This window comes from Candoia aspera, chromosome 4 (assembly GCF_035149785.1).
Source record: "Candoia aspera isolate rCanAsp1 chromosome 4, rCanAsp1.hap2, whole genome shotgun sequence".
NCBI classification, from domain to species: domain Eukaryota; kingdom Metazoa; phylum Chordata; class Lepidosauria; order Squamata; family Boidae; genus Candoia; species Candoia aspera.
The window spans coordinates 50,282,616-50,308,608 of NC_086156.1; the positions used below are offsets into that span (position 1 = coordinate 50,282,616).

Sequence of the window (25,993 nt, forward strand, 5' to 3'; positions counted from 1 at the left end):
TTTTTAAAATACAGTGTTTAGTTTTGAGAATGTTGTGATATTAGTAAATGTAAGGGTGATCCCCAGTCACAAGAAAGTTTGCCCAGTGTTGCTTCAGATGAATGGTGGACAACTGACAGTACATATTCCTCCAAAATTCTACTTTAGCAGTAAATAGAGCACCTATAAAATTTGGCTTCCAAAATCTAGTGAAAAACCTGCTGATTTTGGGTGATGGATTTTCCCTCATTTTTAAGTTTGAAAAGTGCAAAATTGCAGGCTTAGCATACCTGTTTTGCAACTTAAAAATGCCCAGTTTCTCAGGAAATACAAGCCCTTCCATGTAACTGCATCACTAGCATGTCTCCTGCACTCCTTAGAGGCTAAAAATGTTTTAAAAATGGAAATTGAAGACTTTTACTACCCAAAAAAAAAGCCACTCATCCCTACTTTTGACCCTGAACCTATTTTACATTACCTCACTGTAATTTTGCAGACACAAACAATACAACAATTGCTAGGGATTAGGGTAGAGCAAACATTCAGCAAGGTGCTTTTTGATGAAGCACCCCTCCATGGCTTGCTCCTCCAAGCCATGAAGCTGCAGCAACTCTTTAGACGTTCAGTGTGGCTGCTTTGAGATCCTTCTGAGATCTTCTGAGCATGTGTGCATTTTTTGCTGTGCATCACAGCAAAAAGTGACACATAGAGGCCTTAGATACAAAATGAGAATATACTGTATTCTGCTACATAAACAATTTAAGAGGATGCACATTAACACATTAAAATAGGCTTCAACCACTTTCACAGTCAACTAATAAAAATAAAAATAACTAATTACTGCAATAAAACAAACTCTGTGTAAGTGCTTTTTTCCTTCCAAAGACAGCAAACTATCTTAAAATAAAATGATAAAATAAGTCTTCTGAATGTGGTTTGCTTAATTTCATGTTATGATATGTGAGCATTGAACACATAAATATCCCAAAAGACATTCAGCCATGAATGTGGGAAGATAACTTCTTGTCCTGGCAAATGATCAAAATACTAACAGTGACAGCTGTGATTTACTGAGGCAATTCCAATACACTCTGAAAGCGCATTAGCTGTGCTTCTGCCCACAAAGAGAGCATTTCAGCAGGATAGGCCACTCCAGTGACGAATTACCTACCAGAACCTAGTGAAGGTAATTGCCACAGAAGATGCCCAAAGGCCCCAAACGAGTGCAATAATGTGGTTTTCATGATAATGCCTCACATGTGGTGGCTTCCAGAAGATATGGATACAAATCTCTGGTGTGCTTTGAAGGCAGAAAAGGAAGATCACATTATGACAGCAACTCTGCTAGGATAGTCTTATTTTCACATTCACAGTGGTTACAAATGGCCTCCGGAATTAAATCTGACCTCACCGAGTAAGCCCTGTCCTTGGGGGCGCTGGGGTCACCATGACTTAAATGCAAAGAATACTGTTTTCCATTACATGTAAACCACTGTCCTATGAGAACACTTGCATGTTTATTTCTTTATTTACCTCTGCATAATTGTGTAGTCACATCTGTTTAAGCAAATATTAATTTCAGGTTATGCTGGATTTAAACCAACATAACAAAATGAAATCAGAGCCTAGCTAAATCCTATGCCTACAGTTTTTGACTATGGCATTTACTTGTCCCTCTATGTTATCTCACCATCTTTGATTATACATTTTAAATAGCAGTGTAACTACAGGTAGTCCTCACTTACTAATGGTAATTGGGACCAGCAACTCCATTGCTAAGCGATGCGGTCGTAAGGTGCAATATCACGACTGTGTCAACTTAAATTATGGGTTCTGGCAGCCCCAGTTACTGTCATTAGGTGAATCCCACAATCACATGATCACCATTTGCAACCTCCTGCCAGCTTCCCCATTGACTTTGCTTGTCAAGAGCCGTCAGTGAAGGTCACAAATGGTGATCACGTTGCTGTGGGATGCTGCAGTGTTGTAATTGCAGGCCAGCTGCTGAGTGCCTGAATCACAATCATGAGACACAGGGACACTGCGATGGCTGCAGCTATGGGGACCCATCATAAGTACTCCTTGTTCAACGCTGGTGTAACTTTGAATGCTCACTGAACAAGAGGATGTTAAATAAGGACTACCTGTATAGTGTTAATTGTGAGTTATCAAGCATTTTCTACAAACCTATTCCCAATGCTTTTCTGAGAGTTTTACATTCTTCATGCACTTTCCTTCTGTCAGATGTTTTGAAATAGATTCTAATAACACACAGTCCACAAACACATTCTAACTTCAGGTTTTCTTTTCTTTTTTAATCTATTCAGTTGTGTCTGATTCTTGGAGACTGCCTGGACAAGTCCCTGCAGTTTTCTTGGCAAGGTTTTTCAGAAGTGGTTTGCCATTGCCTCCTTCCTAGGGCTGAGAGCAAGTGATTGGCCCAAGGTCACCCAGCTGGCTTTGTGCCTAAGGCAGGACTAGAACTCATTGTCTCCCGGTTTCTAGCCTGATGCTTTAACCACTATACCAAACTGGCTCTCACCTTCAGCTTTACACCTTTTAAATTGATACTATCTCTGTGGAATTGCCATGTATTTTAAAGAAAATATGGATTTGGTTCTTAATACATTATTTTTGTCCCATTACATTTGCAATTTTTAAAGCATTCTTATTTGCATTTGTTCACTATTTTTTAACTTCCTGTTTCTCTCACATTGTGAAATGTTATTACCTATTAAGTAGGGCTATAAAAAGTCAGAAGTGTTTTACAGTTCTTGGGAGCCCAAGTGTAGTTCCTTTTAAAAGTCTTTTCTCAAGGCTTTTGTATGAGCCCAAGAAAAGACATGACTGCTTTAATGAGTCAGTTGTGATGTTTCAGACCCTTTTGTGATCACAGCATTCTGGTACCCATGTTTAAAATCTTTTGGAGCATTTTAAAGTAAAACAAACCTAAGTTACAACATGAATCTAATTGTTGAAAATAGATGAATGTACCACTATGATGTTTGTGTAGTTCTGGAACTTGAGAACCTAAGCATGAAAAGCAACATAACATTGTAATAAACAGATAAAATTAAAATGTTTACACATTGTTATGCTATACCCATACAGGTCAATATAACTGATTTTTATTGCCCAAAGGTTTTATGTGTAAGTGATGTATTCCCCCTTTCATTATATAATTCTTCTTCAATTTATGTCAAAATGTAGCTGCATGTTAAAATATATATAGTTTTTCCCAGAATTGAATCATTTAGAAAAGGTAAATTTACCTCATAAAAAATAAAAGCTACTGTAAACCTGTGTGTTGACAAAGCCTGTTGCTGTTGTTGTAAAGGGCATGGTACATATTGCAAGTTTATTACTGTATAGCCAACATATTCATACAGCAAGCTAATTCACCTTGTTAAAGTATTTTTGAGCAAAATATCCATTATTCTGAGCTCCATTATTATGAGGTATTGATTTACAAAATAGGAATATACTTCTACATACATATTCACATCCCATTGGACATTCTAAACTGTAGCCTGCTCTCATGTTTTAGTAGAGCTACAGTATGTTGCCGCCAACTCTGCATGGAAAAACAGTTGAGTAAAGATGGCCTTGTTTTGCATATCTCTTTCTGTTATTGTTCATTGCTGGTTGCTCAAAATATTTGTGCATTGCAAAACTTAGAGGGGAAAGAGAATGTCTGAGTAGGAGCCAGATTTCAACCAATGCTAAATTTCCCCAGTTCAAAATTCTGTACTTGTTCCAGCGAATTACAGGAAGGGTAGAACACATTAATGATTATCATCAGTGATTTCAGGCTTCTGGTATGGACCTTGTGGTCTTCCAGTTGTTGCTGGACCACTTCTCAACCTGCATGATCTATAATGAGGGAAGCTCAAAGTTGCAGTTCAGCAACAGCTAAAGGCTACAAATCTGCCAAGTGTGCATTAGACTAATGAGATTAGCAAAAATATATAATGTATTATAACAAACTTCTGTACCTTCCAGTAGTTAGTTAATTAATTTATTGATTAGTCAATTGACTGCATCAAGACACAACACAGTGTCACCTAGTGAAAGGATAAAATAGGTATAAATATACACAGTACAGAACACAGTGCATTCAGATATTTACCTTTACATACGACCCTGATCTGTTCTGTATAATGAACTTCCATGGCAGGGCTTTGATTATAAACTTGGCAGTTTTGCTACCTACATATTTATATGGAGGACAATCTGTTGTTGAGATCCCAATAGGTTTGTACCTTCCAGGAAGCATTATCTACCAAGGCCTAGATTTTGACAGCTGCCTGCCCTTGGACACTAAAGAGAAGTATCTGGTTTAGTTTGTTTCACCCTTGGCCCCAGCTGAGGAACACAACACAGATCATGAGTGTAACACTGGTGGTATGGAACAAAAGATTTGTAAGCACCTCTGTAACAAGAACAACAGGGAAGATATATGTTTCATCCTCTTTGAATCCCTATCTTGCAACTTCGTATGGAATTATTGTTAAGTAGATTAGGATGCATCGGAGCTAAATTTGGCAAGGTCAAAAGCAATAGTCTGAGATGAGATTGGTTGTTATAATAACACTTCATGGATGACCACCACTTCTCCCACCCAGAAAACAAATATTCCTCAGCCTGTTACAACACATAGGAGAAAGAGATGTAAAATTTGAACCTTGGATCTCTCTCTCTCTCTTCCCCCTCCCCCTCTCCATACATCCCTCTATCTTGAATTTTACCATTTGCATTCACTGGTTTTCTTCATAATGCAGCATTCTAGAATCTGCAATGAACTTATCAAGAGCTATGTCCTTGAATCTCTACCTATGATTTTCCAGTTCCACTAGTTGAAGCCTGACCTTATGTATGATTAGCAGTCAAAGATCTGACAGAAAGGCCTGTCTGTGTGTCTCACCTATGAAGAAAAAAGAATGGCTGTGACAAGAGAGGGAAATTTCTCAGTAATTAACTTCAAGCTGTGGAATTTTTTTGGCCAATGGGATCAGGGGACCCAATCTTTTATATACCTTTCACTGGTTAGTAAGGATTGTTGTTGTTGTTGTTGTTGTTGTTGTTGTTGTTCAGGCAGATTTGTATGCTTCCGAAAAGCTTTGTTTTGATATGTTTTGCCCGCCTCTACTGCACTTTGCTGCTATTGTTGTTTTATGATGACTTGTGTTTTAATCATTGTGAAATATCCTAAGTAATGCGCATATATGAAAAGCACATGGAATAAATTCTTCTATAAACAGAATATTTCTTCCAACTCCATCAGCTCTTCATCCTACTTGCTCCCCCAGAATAAAGCAAACACTGGTTGATTAATTACAACTTGTCTGGAAAGTGCAGCATATGCCATTTAGCTAGTCAATTAAAAGCATATCTCAGAGGCAAGTTTTTTTCTGAACATGCTCACACCTGTTTCTTCAATAAATCATAGTAATCTATATTTACCCAGTGGATACATTATGATATTAATGAGCAACCTGGTGTTTCAGTGCCACAGGACCTTTGTGTTATAGAAGAATCAAGACTGAATACCCAAAATTTATATGAGAGGAAGTATATAGCTACTTTTGGGTAGATTTTGAATTAAATATAATGAAACAGTACAGAGTTTACTACCATTATGATTTGACTGCCATGCTATGATGTTAAAGAGACACTTTTGTAAATGATAATAATATATATATTTCAGGTTAGAACTATAGGAAGTTGCCATATATATGTCTGTACACCAATCAATCTAGCTCCCTACACAACACCAACTGGCAATAGTTCTCTAGGACTTCTAATGTGTATTTCTATCCCTCCCTGTGCTGTGAACCAAATGATTATGTTTTAATTGAAATACATATTCCAGCCAATTTACATTTGTCCCTGATAAATTATAAGCTTGTAAATGTAAGATAAAGTTCTATTGTAATTGCTACTCCTACTTTTACCCATTTATTTACTGGAGGGGGGGGGTTAAGGGGAGCCTTTCCAATGACAGTAGCAGCTGCCATCATTTGTATTCCTTATAAAACGCTGCATAAAGTAATCCCAGCGGCAATTCTCAATCTCCCTCCCAACCAAAATGGAAATACCCATCATGCTTGCTTTCCCCCCCCTAAAATTCTCTTCCTAATTCAGCTAAATAAGTTTCAGTAGTCTTTTTTTTTTTAAATCTGTTCAATCGTATCCGATTCTCAGAGACTGCCTGGACAAGTCCCTGCAGTTTTCTTGGCAAGGTTTTTCAGAAGTGGTTTGCCATTGCCTCCTTCCTAGGGCTGAAGAAAATGACTGGCTGAAGGCCACCCAGCTGGCTTTGTGCCTAATTCAGGACCACTACTCATGATTTCCCAGCTTCCAGCTTGATGCCTTAACCATTACACCAAACCCTCAGCAGTCTTAGTATAAACCTAATCATCAGATAGGCATTCAAAGTAGAATTTAAGAAGAGCTGTTTTTGTATTAGACTAGGATCCAAAACCTATTATTTTGTAAATTCTGGGTAGGAACAGCATAAGAATCAATCTTCACGAGTTGAGTGTGATAGTGGAAATACTTAATCAGTGGGTAGGATTATTAATGGATTGAATAAAGGTCAACAAATTTATTTTTTAAAAAAAATCTGTTGAGGATAATACAATAGCTATAAACTCTCCTGGATAGAAATAATCTAGACTTCGTTATTCATTTTCTGATAATCTCCAGATTAGACAGGTTGTAATGTTCTTCAAGCAAGTGGCTTCCAGATTTGCTGGTCTGTAAGTCTCATCATTCTTCGGTCAGCAGATCAATAGTCAAGCTAGCCAATGAAGTATGAGCTGTTGTCAAATAGCTTTGGAGACCACCAGACATAGAAGACATAGAAAGCCTGGATTACTGTAATATCCCAGTATTTGACTGTCAGCCTTCAAAACAGCCTGGATACATTATATTGTTCCAGACAGTTGAAGCATGAGTTCCAGATGTTCTTAAAACACTGCAATGGTTACAGTGTATTTTTGGGCAGAGTTAAAATAATAGGCACTTATCTATGAATCTTTATATGACTTGGAAGCTAAAAGATTGTTTATAGAATACTTTCAACTAGGAGGCTTACATTATAGCATCCCTTCAATCCTGGGCTAATAGCATTTTTTAACAGGTGTGCAGTTTTTCAGTACTCGGAGCACATGAAGATGTGTATGTAACATCTAACTCCGAGACCTGAAACTAAAAATTCTCTCTGATCATGCAAGAAATGAGAGATCCTGGGAAAGAGGAAGCACATTTAAGGAGTTACAGATGGTGCTTTATTTACAACCATACATTCCTAAATTACCTTTTCATGTGAAGCACTGCACAGCCCGATCTATTATTTCCTCATGTCTTTTAAAGTGCATAAGCTGCTATTCTGCAGTCTTTTTGAATAGCATTCCTCAACAGAATAGAAATGCTAACAACTAATAATAAAAATCTAGCAGAACTAGGGACAGCTTTTTACCATGGTCACCCTTATACGCATGCTGTTCAAGTAGATCAATGTTAGCTGATTATAGGATTTACCCAAATCTTCCTGGATAGAAACCAATGGGATCCCTTGTAGAGCTACTTCAGTTGTTAAAGATCATAACCTACCACTACTTTGTAGCTTATATATATATACAGTATATACATATACATACATATGCATACACTCACACACATACATACACTCATACACACATACATATATACACACACACATACACATACAGCAATGTGTATACATACACACATATATGTGTGTTTGAAAAAGAGGTGTGTGTGTGTGTATTTACAAATGCCTATTCTCTTTTCTGCATATCACAGAAAAATGTAAATAAAGGTTGATGAAGAAAATACATTCACCATATTCTCTCTGTAGTCTTAGTTTACATTTGCTTTTATATGCGTTATGTAGGTCAATTATAAAGATCTATCTGATATATACATTTTTTTCCTTAACAAAATGAACAACCATTAGGAAGCAATTACTTTCTTTGTATGGACCCTTATTCTAAATGAAGACAGGCCCCATTTTAATATACATACTCTGAAAAGCAACAAGTTTAAAGATAAGACACTTGTCATTGTATTACCAGTGTAAGATAAGAGAATGGAACTTGCTTAATTTAAGCCAGAGTCTATACCTAGGGACCTGTAAGGTATAAATCCAATACCTTAAATATTATTTCATTGTCTTGTCTTTTTCTGTTTTAGACATTAAAAAAAATTCTCTGGAAAAAAAGTGTCATTTGCAACTTTCCCTAAGATACAATGTTTGGTACAATTTTGTAAACAACTTCTTTAAATTCTTATCTTAATGTAGGATATTATTATTGATTCATCTCTATTATAACAATTATTTTTCTTTGTATAACACAATATTTCATACAAGTTTGCTGCATCTACTTTATATAATATATCCCTTTTAAAAGGCACACGACTATAATGTAACTTTTTTTAAATGTAACTTTTCCAAATACACACTTGGTTGGGCAAATTTTTAACAACAGAATGAAGGACGCAAACAGATTCTCTTTACTGCTGCCCATCTGCTCTGTAATGAAATCTATTCTGGCAGATTGCACCATTTTGTTTCTGATGGAACCTATGATTAATTTCTTTTATATTTTTATAACTGCTCTACCTGTCAGAGCTCCTTTTTAAGACATCTATATTACCATGAAAGTTAATGCTTTGGGACATATTTGATGTTTCTTTCCTTTGTCACTGAATAATCAAAATAAGTCCCTGCAGCTGGACTTTGATAGCACAATTTCCAAGTCAGAGAGAATAAATGAAAAAGTTCTCATTGAAAATAAACACTCATGGCTCTACCTAAGTGCACATAGACACAAACTTAGTTTTAATGGTCAACAAAATTGTACTGCACTTTTACGCAGACATGTCAACATTTAAACCAAAGATTTTGTTGTTTGGTTAAATCATTCTAGTTAAGCACATTTACCAACTTTATTAAGGTACATTTGAAAGCTAGTCTCTACAACAGTACAGAGGCAATAATCTTTTCCATGGAATAGTGGTTCTAAATCCTGACAGTATATGATCAAACAGATACACTGTCTTTAATTTGAGAAAGTGTTTGGTATTTGTGGGATATCTGCAAATATGTTTTAAAATAAGTATTTGCTTTAGGTAATTGCAGTCTAGTCACATAGGAGCTATTGTATGCAGTCAATTGTTCTCTGCTCTCAGGGAAAAAGCAGAGATGATTTTAAAAGAAGACAGATAAAGTGTTTGAATAACACAAGCATATTTAAATATGAATAACCTACTTTAAATTTTAGGAACAGTGAAGTGAATGTTAACGCCAGTATTATTTGCTCATAAATTCATAAAATCCAAGTCACTTATTCCATTAAGGTACAAATGCTGCCCAGAAAGTCAAAGCATGATATCCCAAGTTCACTTCTTTGAACATTTTAACTGTTCCAGATTGTAATATATAGGTAGTTCAAGCAACTGAGTACAATATTATTAAATTGTTCTTCCTTCAGCAGACTGTTTTCTAAAGCAGGAGATAATCACATTTTGGATACAGTCCAATCACTATGAACGAGGACAAAGAGAGCTGGTCACTGCATTAGCATACTTCATTGTGGGATGGAGCATCCCAGTACAGTATGTTGAATATGACCTCTTCCCAGAGCCTTCTCCAGTGATGGGATGAGTTCTACAGCCAGTGTGTGGCTACAATTCACAGGTCTGAATCTTAGTCATTTCTGCTGGTACACTGATGCTGAATGGTGAGAAATTTTAAGATTGATCCCAGCATACGAAGAGATATTAGACTGGGGAAGGTGGGGCTAGAGCACGGCCTTAATTCCATCCTCAGAGATGGAAACCAAAGTACAGTTATTACAGAACTCAGTCTTTCATTCATGCAATATCATTTCCCTCTCTTTTGCTCTGTACAAACAAAATCTACTAATTCATTCCTGAAGTAAGTTGGCCCATACTGTAAGCACTACTTCTAACAATCTCAGTTAGGCTTAGCCTTACAATACATTTGTGGAAAAACTGATTCTAGACTCTTTGTAGTCTTTTTCCAGGAAGGCATAAAAACAAATTGTTCCCCGCCACTTCTTTTGTAGCACACATTGCATATACCCCAGTAAAAGTAAAACTGTAAACTGGTACCACCACACTGTGAAGATACTTGAATCAGAGGTCTTAAATGACTCATCTATTTCTAGTTTATGTGTAATATGAACACTGTGACACTTATTGACAATAAATGGGCTTGGAGAGGCTAATGAATTTTGATTCTGAAAACATTCTGAAGACAAATTGTTGTATAGATCGCAAGTGTTTCATCATTTCCCAGATCTGTTTTCATCCAGTTGGGGAACAAATCTATGTGTGTGTATGAAGAGCAAATATTCAGTGTGTTCTGCTGTCTGCTAGGTTGTGGATTGCAGACAATACTATGCTGGTTTGCAAGGCAGTTTCTAGATTAGATATCCTAGCTTCCTTAGAACTGCATAAGAATGCATGGGAAAACTGAGCTTTGGTTATACTTCTAGCACACCAGTCAAAATGTACCAAAGCTGACTTCTACCATCCTTACAATTAGCAGGGATTGCTGCATGTAGACAGGTACAACAAAGACTACTAGACTAGTCTACATCTTTTGTATCTTACTAAAAGGTTTGATTGATCAATTGTTGATTGATTGATTGATTGATTGATGTGTGGTAGAGGTCAGTATTAGTGGGCTCATCTGTTGATGACCACAGCATATAGCACGCTGCAATTTGGAATGTAAGAAGATATATAGTACACAGTATGAATTAATAAATGAAACGGATTTTAAAAAGTAGATAATGTCATGTGTTTGTGAAACTGAGAAAATGGAAGGATGTAATATATATATCAAGGAAAATGGAGTTGATCAATGCATGCAGAGAAGTGAAGGTGTAGGTTTACTTATGAATGAAAGGGTTAAAATATATCTGAAATGATGAAATGAGACTGTCGATTGGCGGGGTCCAGGAAGAAGGCCTTCTCTGCTGTGGCCCCCACCCTGTGGAACACGCTTCCCTCAGAGGTGAGGCAGCCCCCCACTCTCCCGGCCTTCCGGAAAGGAGTGAAAACCTGGCTCTGCCAGCTCACTTGGGGCGGGAAGAGGGGTAATCAATCCTGGGGGTGGTTAGCACCTTGAAGAGGCCCCTGTGAATTATATGAATTTAAATTTTTAACATCCCCATCTTGGATTTTATATTTATATTTATATTGTTATTTAAGAATACTGTTTTTATTGTATTTTAACCTGAATTTATTTTTGTTTTATTGTAAACCACCCAGAGTTGCTGTTTGAGTGAGATGGGCGGTGATGAAACTCAAAATATAAATATATGGTGGGTATGTATGAAAATAGGAATCCATACATATGTGCTAGTGGCATATCACACTCTTATGAATCATTATTCTGCTAGATGACATAAATGGATTAGTGGAAAAGAGCTAGGAGAATACAGAAAAAGTGGGCCAGTTGGAGATCCAAAAATGAATGAGAATGATGAGCATCTGAAAAGAAAAAGGCCCATTTGTTGTGCTGTTTCTGATACATGCTTTAAGCCAGGGTTTCTCATCCAGGATTCTGTGGAACCCTAGGGTTCCACAAGAGGTCACTAGGGGTTCACTGGGAGATTATGATTTATTTAAAAAGTTATTTCAAATTCAGGCTTCACATTAAAGAGGTAAGTTTCATTCTTTATTTTTAGCTTAAGAACACTGTTAATGCATATATTCAGGCCTTCACATGAAATGAATATAATAATTTTGTAACTGCTGGGCTATATTTCAGCTTGAATGTGAAGGGGTTCCCCGAGGCCTGAAAAATATTTCAAGGGTTCCTCCAGGGTCAAAAAGTTGACAAAGGCTGCTTTAAGCATAAGTCTATTTATACATGCACTTGGCCAAGGAATAAATCTATATCTAAAATCGTAATTGGATTGTTTAGGATGAAAGATTGAGAAAATTAGTGAAAGATATGAAACTAAGAAGTTCTGATCACTGGACAGACTTTTTATTAGCATTGAAAGGGGATCTTGGGGAAAACCGGACACGGAAGAAAAGGAAAGCAGTGGGGAAAAATCAGACTGAAAGTAGAACAACTGCTGGAAGGGGATGTACAACTCCTGTATGACAATGTGTAAGATAACAGATTAATCTCCCAACAGAATTAATGGAAAATTGATGTATTAAATGAGAATATGGAAGCTGCTTGGATAGAACAAAAAGATATATATTATCTTTATACTCATAAGGGTCTGGAGTTATGCTAATGGGAAATATGAAAAAGGATGCTTGATGAAATGATGATGTGAAACAGACTATGTATAAAAAAATGCAAGAAAATGGTGGCTGCAGAAAATAAGGATGAAACATACTGTATAATGTGTACATAAACTAAAAGATAATTGTATGTATTCGAAGTGAGGAAAGAACAGTTAAGGTTAAAAGAGGCAAAGAAAATGCAGAATGATTTTAATTAAAATAATAAAAAAATCTGTTTTGGAAGTAGGTGAAGAGAACTAATTGAACAAAGAGCCTCCAACAGAGAAAATGGAATAAAAGTGATTAATTGTTTGGGATAAAACTGAAGGACATGTTGCTTGCTGCTTTTGTCAAAATGACTAGTCAGCATTGTGCTGCAAGATCTGCTTCTTTTGTACATGTGTACAATGTCACAAGCGTGTACAAAAGGGGAGGGGCTTGCATGGTGATGGCACAGCACTTTTAATATTCTGCCCTTCTTCCTGTCTCCTCTGCAGAAATCACTTAACTGAAGTAAGGGAATGCTAGAAGGAATATTTTAAAGATTTGTATAAGAATTGTAGTGCTATGATGAAGAATTGAATTGAAATAAATGCCATACATGGTAGAGTTCAGGAAAAAAAATCATAGAATCATAGATTTGGAAGGGACATAAGAGGTCTTCAAGTCCAGCCCACTGCACACTGCAGGATTCAGTATACCATCCCTGACATATAACTATCCAGTCTCTGTCTGAACACCTCCAGTGAAGGGGAAGAAACCATTCCCTGTGGTAACCTATTCCACTGATTGATTGTTCTGTCAAGAAGTTCTTCCCAATGTCTAATCTGCATCTACAGTCTTGAAGTTTCATAACACTTGTTCTAGTCATACCCTCTGGACCAAGTGAGAATAAGTCCAAATGTTCTACAGTGTGATAGCCCTGCTAATATTTGAAGACAGTTATCATGTTCCCTCTCAACCTTCTCTTCTGAAAGCTAGAAATGCCTAGGTCTTTTAACAGTTTCTTATAGGACATGGTTTCCAGTCCTTTCACTGTCTTGGTGGCCCTTCTCTGGATTTGCTCCTGTTTATCAATGTTGTTTTTTAAACTGGGGTGATTTAAAATGATTTAAAGAAGTCATAAATGTGGTGAAATTGTTGAAAAATAGCAAGGCTAAAGCTGCAGATGGTATAACTGGGGCATGTTAAAATATGAATGTGGTTTGCTTATGGAATTGTTGTGTGACTTGTTTAATGTGTGAGTGAAGATAGCATCTGTCTCTGACAAATGGAAGAATGCTGTAATTATTCTCCTGTCCAAAGGGAAAAGTAGCAAGACGGAACACAAAAATTACAAGGGGATTTGTTTGTTAAGGGAATGAATTTAGCAGAATTTTGAAAGGGTATGAGAGGTACAATAAATCAACTTAGGGTAGTGCAGTGCAGCTTTATGCTGGGCAGGAAACTTATGGACTGGATAGTCACTTTTCATCAAGTCATTGAGAAATGTACGAATGCAAGAAAGAAAGTTGATTGTATAGTTGTTGATATAGAGAGAATGCACGATAAAGTGCATCTTATAGAATGTCTTGTAAAAATTAGTAGTTGAAATGATCTAAGTAAAAGTATGCATGCAAGAGAATAAACAGCATGCTTAGTGAATTGCTCAAGAATGAACAGGGAGGAAGGTAAGAATATATAATAGTCCCTTGGTTGTTTTATGCATTTATAGATAAATGCATAGAAATACCTGTGATGCCTTTAGGGGTTTGTTGGTTAGGAACCTGACTACATTTGTGCTTTTTAATGCAGATGTTATTGGCTGGGAAGCCAAATGATTTGCAGTGAATGTTAGATAGATTGCATGATGCAATTAGAAGACTGGATCTGAAAACTAGTATATTAAAGACCGAATTAGCTGTTTTTGACAGAAAAATGGAGTGAATGATTTCAGGTTACACATAAATGGTTAAAAAATAGAACAAGCAGATGAATTTCTGTAGTTTGGTAGAATGTTCATCACATATAGGATGGGTATGTATGCATGCAATTTGTATGATACAACCTGACAAGAATATGGAAATATTGTTTTTAATTTCCCTGTTCAAGAAAGCTGGCATTGTTTGACACATTTGCTTACGGTACGCTTTAAAGTGGAATAATGCAGAAATATGAGCTAACAAAGTAATCAATAAGCAGAAGAATGGAAATGAATGCCACGGGCAATGGATTATTTCTAAAGATTTAAAAAATAAGTACTACCATAATTGTCACACTGAATGAACCATACCATAATGTTGATCTAGTTAATTAAATCAAGGAAATAAAGACTTTCATCACTCATATTTGATGTTGTCTCATGGTAATTCTAATATTATGTAAAAAGCTTCCCCAATTATGTTTTGAGCCTTGAATGATATATGGAATAGACTTGTATATCCTTTTTCTTTAACTATAAGCTTGTACATCCATTTTTAAAGATTAAAAAAATCAGAAGGTTAAAAACTGATTAAAAAGTGTGATTGATTAAAGAGAAACTTAAAATAGGAGCAGTGAAACCTAAAATATGGCAGAAGGAGCCAATATAAAAAAGAGTAGGAAGGCTCCTCTTGGGTAAAAGTTCCAGACCATGACTGTTCATAACTTAACAACATAAATTTCGTCAGTATGTTTGAAACTTGTTGTGTGAGAACCAGTCAGAAGTAAAGGCACGGCATATACAGTACATATCAGAAATAAATGAAGTAGAGAAAGAATAGTGAGTAGGAAGAACGGTAGATACAACTAGAAATAAAGCCATATTTTAAAAACTTAAAACATGGAGAGGTATGTGTTTAATACTGCACAGGATTTTATCTAGACACAGATTGATTCCATTTTAGCAATGAAAATTAGGGGACACAGATCAGCCAAAATTACACAATCAATCAATCAATCAATCAATCAATCAATCAATTAGATTTTAAAACAACTATTTAAAGTAGTGGTATTATAACATAAATGATTTGTCCTTAGTTCAGAGTCAAGCAGAGACTTCGTTTTATTTGTTTTCCATTGCCAGATGACTACCAGGAACTTCCACTGACTGTTGAAGGCTGACTGTGGGTTTTCTTTCAGTGCTCAGCTTGGATTTTCAGCAGTTTCAGAGAAAGAATTGCAAAGCAGCCTATTCCCAGCCACACATCTCTCACCATTTTAAATTATCAATTATATTTATATATTGTGTAACAAAGCCAGCCATTCTTCTTGGGTAAATAACTTGTACAAGGGGTTTCTATGATACTTTTTCTGTGATGCATAATCTTTTAGAGATGTGTCTCTCTTTCCTTTTTTTCTACTGAGCTGCTGTACTCTTTGAAACATACATAGATGAAGGACTTCCCATTCCTCTTGCAAAAAAGATTTATTGCTGTCAGACTGTAATCTAATTTCAAGTGAGCTCATCTCCGTTCTGCCTTGGAGTCATCTGAACTTCCTATTGCTCTCCATGGGAAAACACACATCCTCAAACACATTAAGGAGATTTTTATTTCTTCAACCAATTGCTGTAGAAGTCATTAATGCTGCTCCACTCAAAAGCACACTTTCCTGGGCAAAACAACCACAACAAAAATTACCTGTATCAGAGCTTGCTCTGGTCTCTGTATACCACAGTGGGTAAACAACATATTCTTACAAACTTTTAAACTAGATTAAAGCTTTGAAGGCATCAACGGGTAGACAAGCTTTTTTTTTCTGAAATACTGTGTGTTTAGGCTGCTAACAATCAATAATTTTTGTTTTATTCATTTGCTATTCTACTGATACACACTGCTTCTATTCCCATGATTTTTGCTATAGTGTTACAGCTTTCACATACATTCCAGTATTCTTTTGTGATAGGCAATGCTATAAATCTTCAAAGAAACTTTAATCAATCTATACTATTTTGCAACTGCCTTGCTTGAATTCTTCAAACTAGTTACAATGCATTTATTTAAGCTTCTGCTTTGCTTCCATTTTGCTTGAAGTTTTTTTTCCCTTGGCAGATATTATTCCTTCATTCCAAAGATTGAAATCTGCTTTCTATATGCCTTTTAGTCAATCAAACATTTTATTCGACAGTTTACAAAACAACTTGCATATAGAGATTGTAGTTGGGGGCTTCAGTTGCTAAGACTGGTTTCTCCAGTGATTGAAATCCTTGCTATGAAGGATGGTGGCTTGGAGTCTTGCTTAGACCTCTAAAAATGGTTTTATTAATGGGTCTTGGAATATTATATATATAACTGCTAAGAAGCACAACAGTTTGAAGGTTGGTTTATCATGCTGAATACAGTGCAGAAACTATTGACAGAAGACACGGTGATTCCTGATATCCAGAGCTCTCAAGTAAGTTCTATGCAAACTGTAAGGCATTTCTTGCTGGCATTTCTGGGATCCATCTAACCACAATGTATGTCAAAAGGCGATAACAAATGTTTCCAAAAGATGATCTTAAAAAAGGAGGACATGTTATTCCCATTACAATATATCATATTAAATGAAATGCCAAATATAGAACAAGCAACTAGAGTTTTTACTCATGATCACTGCATAACTTTTTGAAATTACAGCTTGTAAATAATGAATCATATGTACTTTCTCAATAAAAATTCCACATGATTGATGCATAGTTTAATTAAGAGGTTTGGTATGGATTAGAGATGACATAATAAAAATATACTTTTAATAACATTTTTATTTCCTGCTGAGTTTGAAAGACCTAATGTGAGTCAGAAATTAGAATAATGCTTTTGAAAGAAGGACAAGAAAATGAGATTTTGTTTTTTGAGCAAATGATCATTTCTATTTTTGAGAACTATAAAATATAAACAGTAAGAAAAACAGTATGTTACTAATGCTATTAAATATGGTCACTCAGAGCAGTACAGTGCATGGAAATTATTAAAATAAGAGAAATGTGAGAATCATGATAAATTATTATCATACAAATCAATTATAGACCTTTGGCCAGTTTAACATAGTGATGAAAGAATGTCAGTTCAGTTTCTGTTATATAATATACACATGAAGATGAATGGGATGACCTTTTCAATTCCTGTAGGCTTATAGCACATATTTCTACTTATCAAAGCTCCTTATAGATACAATATTAATTCACTGAAAAGTTAGAAGTTTAGAATTATACTACAACAGCTAGTGAAACTGTTATTTGTTCTAGTGAGTAAAATATTTGGGAGTTAAGGAAAGTGGAAAAATTACAGAACTGATTATTACTCTTGTGCTCCCAAGTTCAGTAATAATGAAATGCAGTGAACATCTAACCAACTAATAGAGATCAACATTAGCAGCTTACTTCCTGTGTCAATCATGGTTATTGGGAGGGATGTGACACAGTAAGAAAAGAGACCGGTTCACTGTGAGACCTGCTACTCACTCTCTTACAGTGTAACGGCCCCCCTTCCAACTGCACATCACTGCCGGGACCTACATCGAGAGACTAACTTAATTCAGAAACAATTATAGGAAGACAGCATAGCATTATCAAGGCATGTGGCACATTTCAGGCAGCTTTCTTGGTATTTTAATATTTTGGGTTTGTGCATTGCTGAAATCTGTGCTTTTTTTTTCATCCCTTACTAATAAGGTTTACAGAACCAAGCACTTCTCAGTGAAATATTAATGATCTGTGGAATTTACAATCTGCCTTCAACATTTAAGGCCTGACAGTTTGCAGTGACATAGCAAAAAGAGGTAAGTATCATTTTGATGTCATTTTGATATTTACTTAGATATTTTGAAATAAAGCAGCTTTGATTTAACACTGGTATAAATTGAAGAAATTATAAATGGAAGAAAAATATTTTTGTAGTTGAAGGATAAATAAGAAGCATCAATTCATTCATGAAAGTAAGAGAATATACTCTCCCAGAGCTATTGTAATTAGAGTACAGGACTTTTCACAGTGGTTCACTTGTCTAGGATTTTTACTGCCATCTCCATTCTCTCTTATCATGCATACACATGTTTACAAATATCTAAATAAAGACTCTATTGTGGCATTTTGTTTTTAGGATCAAACAGGACTTTATGCCAGGGCTTCCGTCAGCTACGAAATTTAAGTGGAGTTGGGATGTAATTATGTAGTAATGTTTTCCTGCCCTAGGACATAGAATTGCATGGTCACGTGCACAAGTTCATCCAGATCCCCAGTGTGAAAGATCTAACTGAAGAATCAAATTATGTAAGCATATACCTGCTTGCTGTGTAGTCTGTGATGTCTGCGGACTTGGTTGTGCACTGTACTGAACTGAGGCCATAGGTCGGTACTGCTGGGTTGCTGAGGTAGGGTATTGACCAGAAGGGTAATAATATACAGGCATCTGCAGAAATAAGAAGAATGTTTTTATAAGCTGTACAAAAAACCCACTCACTCACAAAATATTCAAAATTATTTGTGAAATGAAGACCAAATGAAACAGTGGTACAGAAGCAATAGTAAAAAACGAAAATGCATATATGTCAAATTTTTATGAAGTATGGAAAACATTCTATTAAGTGAAATACCATCAATTTGCAGACATATTAAATCCTTGAATAGATAAAAATATAGCTGTAAGAACTGAAAAACCAACTACTTAAAATATACAACTTGCTAGGTTTTCCATGACTTTGGAATGATATCCTGTAAACCAATGTTCAGAGATATATCAATATTACAGCTAAAATTGCAAGGGCAAAATGCTGTTGGGACAATCACCAAAGGAAGAACTCAAGAAGAATGCTAAGAAGGAGGAATGCATCTCCTGGGGTGATGCATTAAAAAACACGAGAAAGAATAAAAACCCCTTAGAAAGATTGATCTCAATACAAAGAAAAGTGCTACAGGAACAGATAAGCAATGGAAGGAGACAGAGGGTCACACTAAAAGTTCAGGATAAAATGCTGTCCATTTTTTAAAACAATTTTTATCACTTCCTGGTGTGAGCTTTCTTTACCGATACTCATTTATACACTGCTATTAAGTGCAGTAATATATCAGTCACACGTTCAGCATACATCTTGACAAAGTTATAATTAGAGTTAGAAAGGTGCACGAAACTCAAATTAAGCTGTATTTAGAACGTAAAGCCACAAAGTCAGTTTTATTTTATCAGGGAACATTGTAACAATTGATGCCTTAATTGCATAATTTCATAGTCCAGTTGAACTGAAGTAATAGTATTATACAGCAAAATGAATAAATGATTCAAGTCCATATTTGGCAACTTGGTATCTATATATATTTTATCTATACCTTACATATTTTATATGAAGAGCACATTCAAGGCCAGAGCCAAAAAAAAGAGAGGCATAAATAAGAATATTAGATTTTTCTGCTTTCACATTCTCTATGAACAAATTACCATATCTTGGTACTGAAAGAAAAAAACTGTCGGATTACATTTCATAATTAAAATGTACAGTATATTCTTAGAAAATTATAAATTGGTAGCCTACACAGAGCAATTTGTATTTTAAAAAGAACAATGGAAACTTAATTCAATTTATCTCTGTAGAAATTTAATACTATTATCCAGAGTTATCCACAGGGAAATTATTTTTTAAATTGAGTGGAAAAGAATGCATTTGTTGCATGCTTATTTAGTGGTTTATCAGACCAGCCATTGATCATTCTGAAGAATTCTGTTGCTGGATGACGTACTTGGTGAGTAGAAATCCTGTAATCTGAAATGATTAATGGATAACTTTTGACAGTAAACAAGCATTTATAACTTGCCAAGTCTTCAGGTTCCTCCGAAAGGTCAGGAGTGATGGGGTTAACTTCACCTCTAGGGGCAGTGGGTTCCAGAGGGTGGGAGCAACTGCAGAGAAGGCCCGCTTCCTGGACCCCACCAAACAGAATTCTCTTGCAGATGGGGTCTGCAACATGCCCTCTCTGCATGATTGGGTGGGATGTGTTGATGTAATGGGGAAGAGGCGGTCCCTCAGGTAACCTGGACCCATGCCATGTAGGGCTTTAAAGGTGATAATCAACAACTTGAATTGGACCTGGAAGCAAAGTGGTACCCAATGGAGCTCGCGGAATAGGGGAGTTATATGTGCCAATCTATTCAATATTAAACATATTAATATTTATGTTTAGATTTTCAAGTTCAGTGCACTTCTATTTTTTTCCAAAGACAATCCTGTACCAGCTGAACAGTATGAATATAAGCCCCATAAATAAACAAATTAACAAACAAATGAAGTATTACTCATTTTGCAATTTACTATATATGCATGGCATCAAAGGAAAAATATGAAGAATTTTACATATTTATTTTATTTTGAGGGTGATAAAATCATAATATTGATTACATTTATTGTTAACTTAGGCCCTGACATTTTCGGATTATATATTTAGAAGCATTTAGGACACTGATCAAACTCTTTTGGATAAGTTTAAATGCATAAAACTTGACATGGACAAGACGTTTGGTAACGTTCAGCCAAACTTGTGTTAACACTTTGTCCCTCAGGATTTATTATATATAGTAGGAAGAGAATGTTAAACTGACTCCAAGGGGTAGAAATTTGTTGTTAGAAGCAGAATTAAAAAAGAAATTGAACAGTTACAGTATGTCTGTGACCAACCACTCCATCTGGGTAAGATAACGAAATGGTTAGTGGTTGATCAAGTCAGACACATTTGGATTTTGATTTTAGCAATGAAGCTGCCTTGATCCCTAGTGAGATTGGAGATGGGGCAGCATGATCTACCTTGGACCTTCACAGTGGATATAACAGACTACAGTATCCTTCTGAAAAGAATGCATTGGACATAGTTAGAACAACTTTGTAATGGTTCACCTCATAACTGCAGAACCATTTCCAAAAGGTGGATCTAGATGATTTAAGCTCAACCTCTGTGGCATTCTGCAAGTTTCAATTTTATCCCTCATGCTGTTAAAGTCACTGAGTGAGATTATCGAGGACTTGAGAAAAGGTGGTCTGTTTTGCTACTTCATCAGATCTAAGTGAAACAATGAAAATGATGAATCAGTGTGCCAGGCTATGAACTGGCTGATCTCCAACAACTGATGCTCATTCTGGACAATCTGATGCATTAATAATACCTGTCCCATAACTAATAAATGGCTGGAAATTAGTAAATTCTATTAAAGGGAGCAGTGAACCAAGAAGCATAATACTGCATTTATCCAAAGGCAAGATGATACTGAATTTAAGATGTTCCCCTAACCAAAAACAGACTAAACAAACAGCTCTAAATAGACACAATTCTGCAAACTGCCCTATCTTGTTATCTCCCACTAGAACCAATCCTGTTTTTTTATCTCTTATATGAAGGTACACGCGCACACACACACACACACAGAACAGAAGCCACAGTCCAGGAAAGAGAAGGATCAGGACAAATACTCAATTAATATTAATAAATTGAATTAATAACTATTGATTAATATGAATTCTCTCAATTTATAAAATTATTGATTTCCCCTCTGCATTTAAATGCAAAGCCATTCTGTCTCACAAACTTCTCTTTTGTAGGTGTATATTCACACAAATGCACACTGGTACAAGAGGACTCTGTAATAAGTTCTGTAGGAGTCAATGGTCTTACTGCCAAGGAAGTATGTCCAACCTATTGCTGTACTGAGGATGGATCAATTTAATAATCATATAAGATATGGTGGTAATACTGCAAATACAAGGAAACTGAGTGAGCCACATTGACTTTTGTGGCTCTTATTTCCTGGTGAAAATGCTTAGGACTTTTAGTTGTGTTCAGTCAGCATGCTAGTCTCACTTCCTCTGCAACATACTGCTTTCATATGTAGAGAACACTTGTTCTACTAATGGAGAACCTCTCTATGCATGTAAGTGCCACCAATTAAGAAGCCTTATTTTCTACAATCCTCATTAGCACGGAGACATTCCTTGAAAGAAGAAAGCTTTCTACTGGAAGCTCATCCTCTACCTATGAAAAGAGGTGTATGAGTTAGTAGATCCTGATTCCCTCTGAAACACAGGCAGCAGTTCCTCTCCCTCTCATGTCTATTATTAGCTACTTGCTTTCCACCTGTTCATTTGCTTTTAGCTGATGCTAGCTTTAACTGAGTCTCTTTCCACTGCTGTATTCTCAATGAATGTAAGACTACATTCACCCAATTCATGGGTATTCATTTGAGAAAAAAATGATCCTCCTCTTCTATTAAATTTTTTGGAATGGTGAGCATTTGTTGCTAAGTGAATTCTCAGGTTATTTTCATAGTGTGCTGGAAATTGTTACTTTCATTTTGTCAACTCTTTGGTTAATCTGGAAGTGATTTTCCTTATTAATCTTTACATCAATTTTGCTTGGTTGTTAATTCCAATAATTATTGAGGATAACTTTGAAATTGATTTGTATTTACGTTGTGCCCTTATTGGATTTTGGTACAACATCCCATTTGGAATCTGCTTCTTATCTATGTCTCGTGTTCTGAGCATGAAGTTTGCATGCTCAACTTCTCTCTTCTCTCAGAGTCAAAGGAAATGTTGGTTATTATAATTAGAATCAAGGTAGTCAGAAGCTTTTGCATCCTCTTTTGCTCAACAAATAATTTCCTTTTGGCTCATTTTAAGCAAATCACAATTAAATGTAACCACAGTTCATTCACTTGTATGTAATGACCAGCTGTGATTAAGCAACAGCAGAAACGAAAGTTCCTCAACTACTTTTTTCAGACATGTAAAGCAGTGAGAGAGAAAGGCTGAGTTCTGCAGTAGAGCCTTTCAGCCAACACTTTCTCTCATTAATCTGATTTATTGATCACCTCAATCCCAAAAGTCTATAGGCAATATAATGTTTCATCATATTCAATTATACATTTGTATACATGGCAACATCAACCACAAAATTTACTCCCTCAGTTTAAGTGGTCTGGGTGTTCCAGTCACAGAAACCCTTCACACATTCTATCCATCATAAAATGCCACATATACTGCTAGTTGTACTTAAAGCTGCTATACATTTATCTTATAACTTCATAAAACCAAGCTTTTATTTGAAAAAGAAAAAAAAAATATGAACTGCAGGTAGAGTAAAAAAATAAGAATGATTTTGATTTTTTTCTGTTTTAATAGAACACTGAAAAGAATAAAGATTTCCTTGGGACAAGGTCCAATTCTGGTGATTACAGAAAGATATCAAAGTGCTTTAGCAATGCCTTATCTTGGGATGCTTTCCAATGTCCCAGACTAGCTTATAGTCCTGGAATTTTCTCTTAGTGTCCCATCAATTTTCTAACCAGATCTGATCCTGCCGAGCTTCACATACAATCACAGCCAAGGATAGCTAGATGCTCAATTTCTGAGCAACATAACAAACAGTTCTTCAAATCATTTGAAAAGGCTTATACCACAACATAAGTGAAAACTGCTGCTCTTCTATTCATAAGAAATAATTGACAGAAATAAAATCATGGAAAAGACTTGCTTTAACCCATTAGGAAGCAACAATGACTGTGGAAGTTAAAGCAAGTATTAAACCATGCAGAAACTCAAACTACTGTAAAAGAATGTTTTATTTTGAACTTTAGATTTTTAATAAAAATGTATTTGGTAAAATTTATCTAGAAAACATTGCTTTGGTCAATAAACAAGTTCCTTATTCTGTTGCAATGTTCAAGAGGCAGCCTTGGATGTTTGCTGGCAGACAGTAAAGCCTAATCAGTTTTCAGGAAGACAGTACACATTATAGATCCGCCATGCCCTAAGTATTTCAGGTCAGTTAAATATGATTCATGACTATTACTACCACCAGAGGCACTGTGGCAGATTGGTCTCCACACACCAGAAAAAAAGGAACCACAGAGGTACTGTTTACTTTCCTCTGAAATAATATTAATCACGTGCAGATATATCCTGAAGCACAGCAATATATTTCTTGCATTAATTTTAATGGGTGAATTATGCATATACATCATTTGATCTCTCATCACTATATTTAGCAGCTGAACGTATGGATTCCTCTGTTAAGGCAGAAGGTGATTAATCAATTATCAGTCCCTTCACACACACAAATCTATATGTCATGCTAAAAGAATGAGTGATAGCCTATATCCGAAGTGGTGAGAATAATTGCTGGAATAAAAGAGAAAATATAAGAGCAACCTGTACACCTAACTAATGCACTTGTGTCAATAAAGTGACAGACACACAAAGCAATAAGAGGACAGAAGCCGGTCTTCTCATAATAATCTTTATTGGATAGCAGCTGTTTTTCACACAGAAACCTCTACTATCTCATTAACTGGCCTCATGAAAATTTCACTGCTGAGATGTTCCTGCATTAGTGCTATTGCATTTCTAAAATTGTTACTTCACTATTATTTTACTCAAGCTTATTTTGCTAGAATGTTATCAAATTGATTCCCTCCCCCAAAATGGCAACCAAAACAGAGATGGCAAGATACCATCAACAAGGACATGCAAATTGAGGGTCTGCGCCCTGAGGATGTGATCAGGCAAAGTGGCGTTTCAGGATCTGAAAAGCAGACCCTGTGATAACGGGAAAATGCTAGGAAGAAGAAGAAGAAAGACAGAAAATAATTATACATAGATGCTCACCTGAGCAGATGGTGGTTGTTGTACATAACCCTGTGGTGGTGGTGCATGTACTTGAGGGGATACTGGTGGACCTGAACCTGTAAAACCTCCAGCAGGAAGTTGCTGACTTGGGGGTGCAATGACATAACCAGTCTGTGGGGGAGTCTGTTGTATAATAGGTGATGGATAGACAGGACCAGAAGGTGAATCAGGGTTGTCTCCTGATGACTGACGGCTTAAACTCATCTGGCTAAACTGTGTTGTGATGTCGTCTCGCTGTAAGGAAAAGTCAGATGAGAATCATCAACAGAGATCACTGCAGTGGATATTTGGAAAACAAAACAAACAAACGAAAAAAGGGTTCAGACAAGCACCTACAAGAAGCAGAAATATAAGCACACATACTTAGAAAAACAATTCGATGCAGAAAACAAAAAACAAGCCAAATTGAAAATTAAGAAATCTAAACTTCAAGAAACTTAAACAGTGAACATTCTACATTAGCACTGCTAACAACTGGTGGGCCTTTCCTTTTTGGGAATGATCTGATGATACCTATACATCTGCAGACCACCAGAAGCAATTTTCCAGCCATTCAGAAGATAAAAATTTTTTTACAAGTACATCTTATATGAACAAAGGTAGTGCCTAGTATATTCTTGGCATAGCTATACAAAAATCCCACAGAGTCCAATATGTCTGATTACCAGGCAAGACTCCAGGTTTTAAGGGAGTTATCTGTTTCAGTGAGAAAAGTCTATTGGCTCTCCTAAAGAATCCAGAAGAAAGGCTTCATTCAGAAATTACTCGAAGTAATTCTCAAGGAAGTAAAATATTAAAATAATATTGCCAAGAAAATCTTCTATTGTGCCTTACCCATAAATAAATAGAATTCTAAAAAAATGTCCTATTGTATTCTTCATTTTGAACTCTCAAGGGATATTCAGTTTTTCTTCTATTTTTCTTTAAAGACTAGAAAAAAAGATTAATGCTTTGGAAAGCCTATTAAAAGCTAGAAAATGAAGGGAGTGAAGGAAATAAAGAAAGGAAAAAGACCATATGCCATCTTAACAAGTCTATTAAAATGTCAACTACCATGTGTGGTCATTTAATAGTAATCCTCAAACTGAATGTCAAAGCAGTTTTTGGC

At 35.9% G+C, this 25,993-nt stretch overlaps 1 protein-coding gene across 5 annotated transcripts in view; it reads right to left on the reverse strand.

The window, feature by feature from the left end:
• Nucleotides 1-25,993, reverse strand: part of ARPP21 (cAMP regulated phosphoprotein 21) — a 140,722-nt gene that overhangs the window by 12,446 nt on the left and 102,283 nt on the right. For all 5 annotated transcript variants that reach the window (XM_063304096.1, XM_063304095.1, XM_063304099.1 and 2 more), the window contains 2 exons: nucleotides 24,865-25,119; nucleotides 18,506-18,632 (listed from right to left, as the gene is read on the reverse strand). In XM_063304096.1, coding sequence (XP_063160166.1) covers nucleotides 18,506-18,632; nucleotides 24,865-25,119 — 382 coding nt within the window. The remainder of the gene's footprint in view (nucleotides 1-18,505; nucleotides 18,633-24,864; nucleotides 25,120-25,993) is intronic.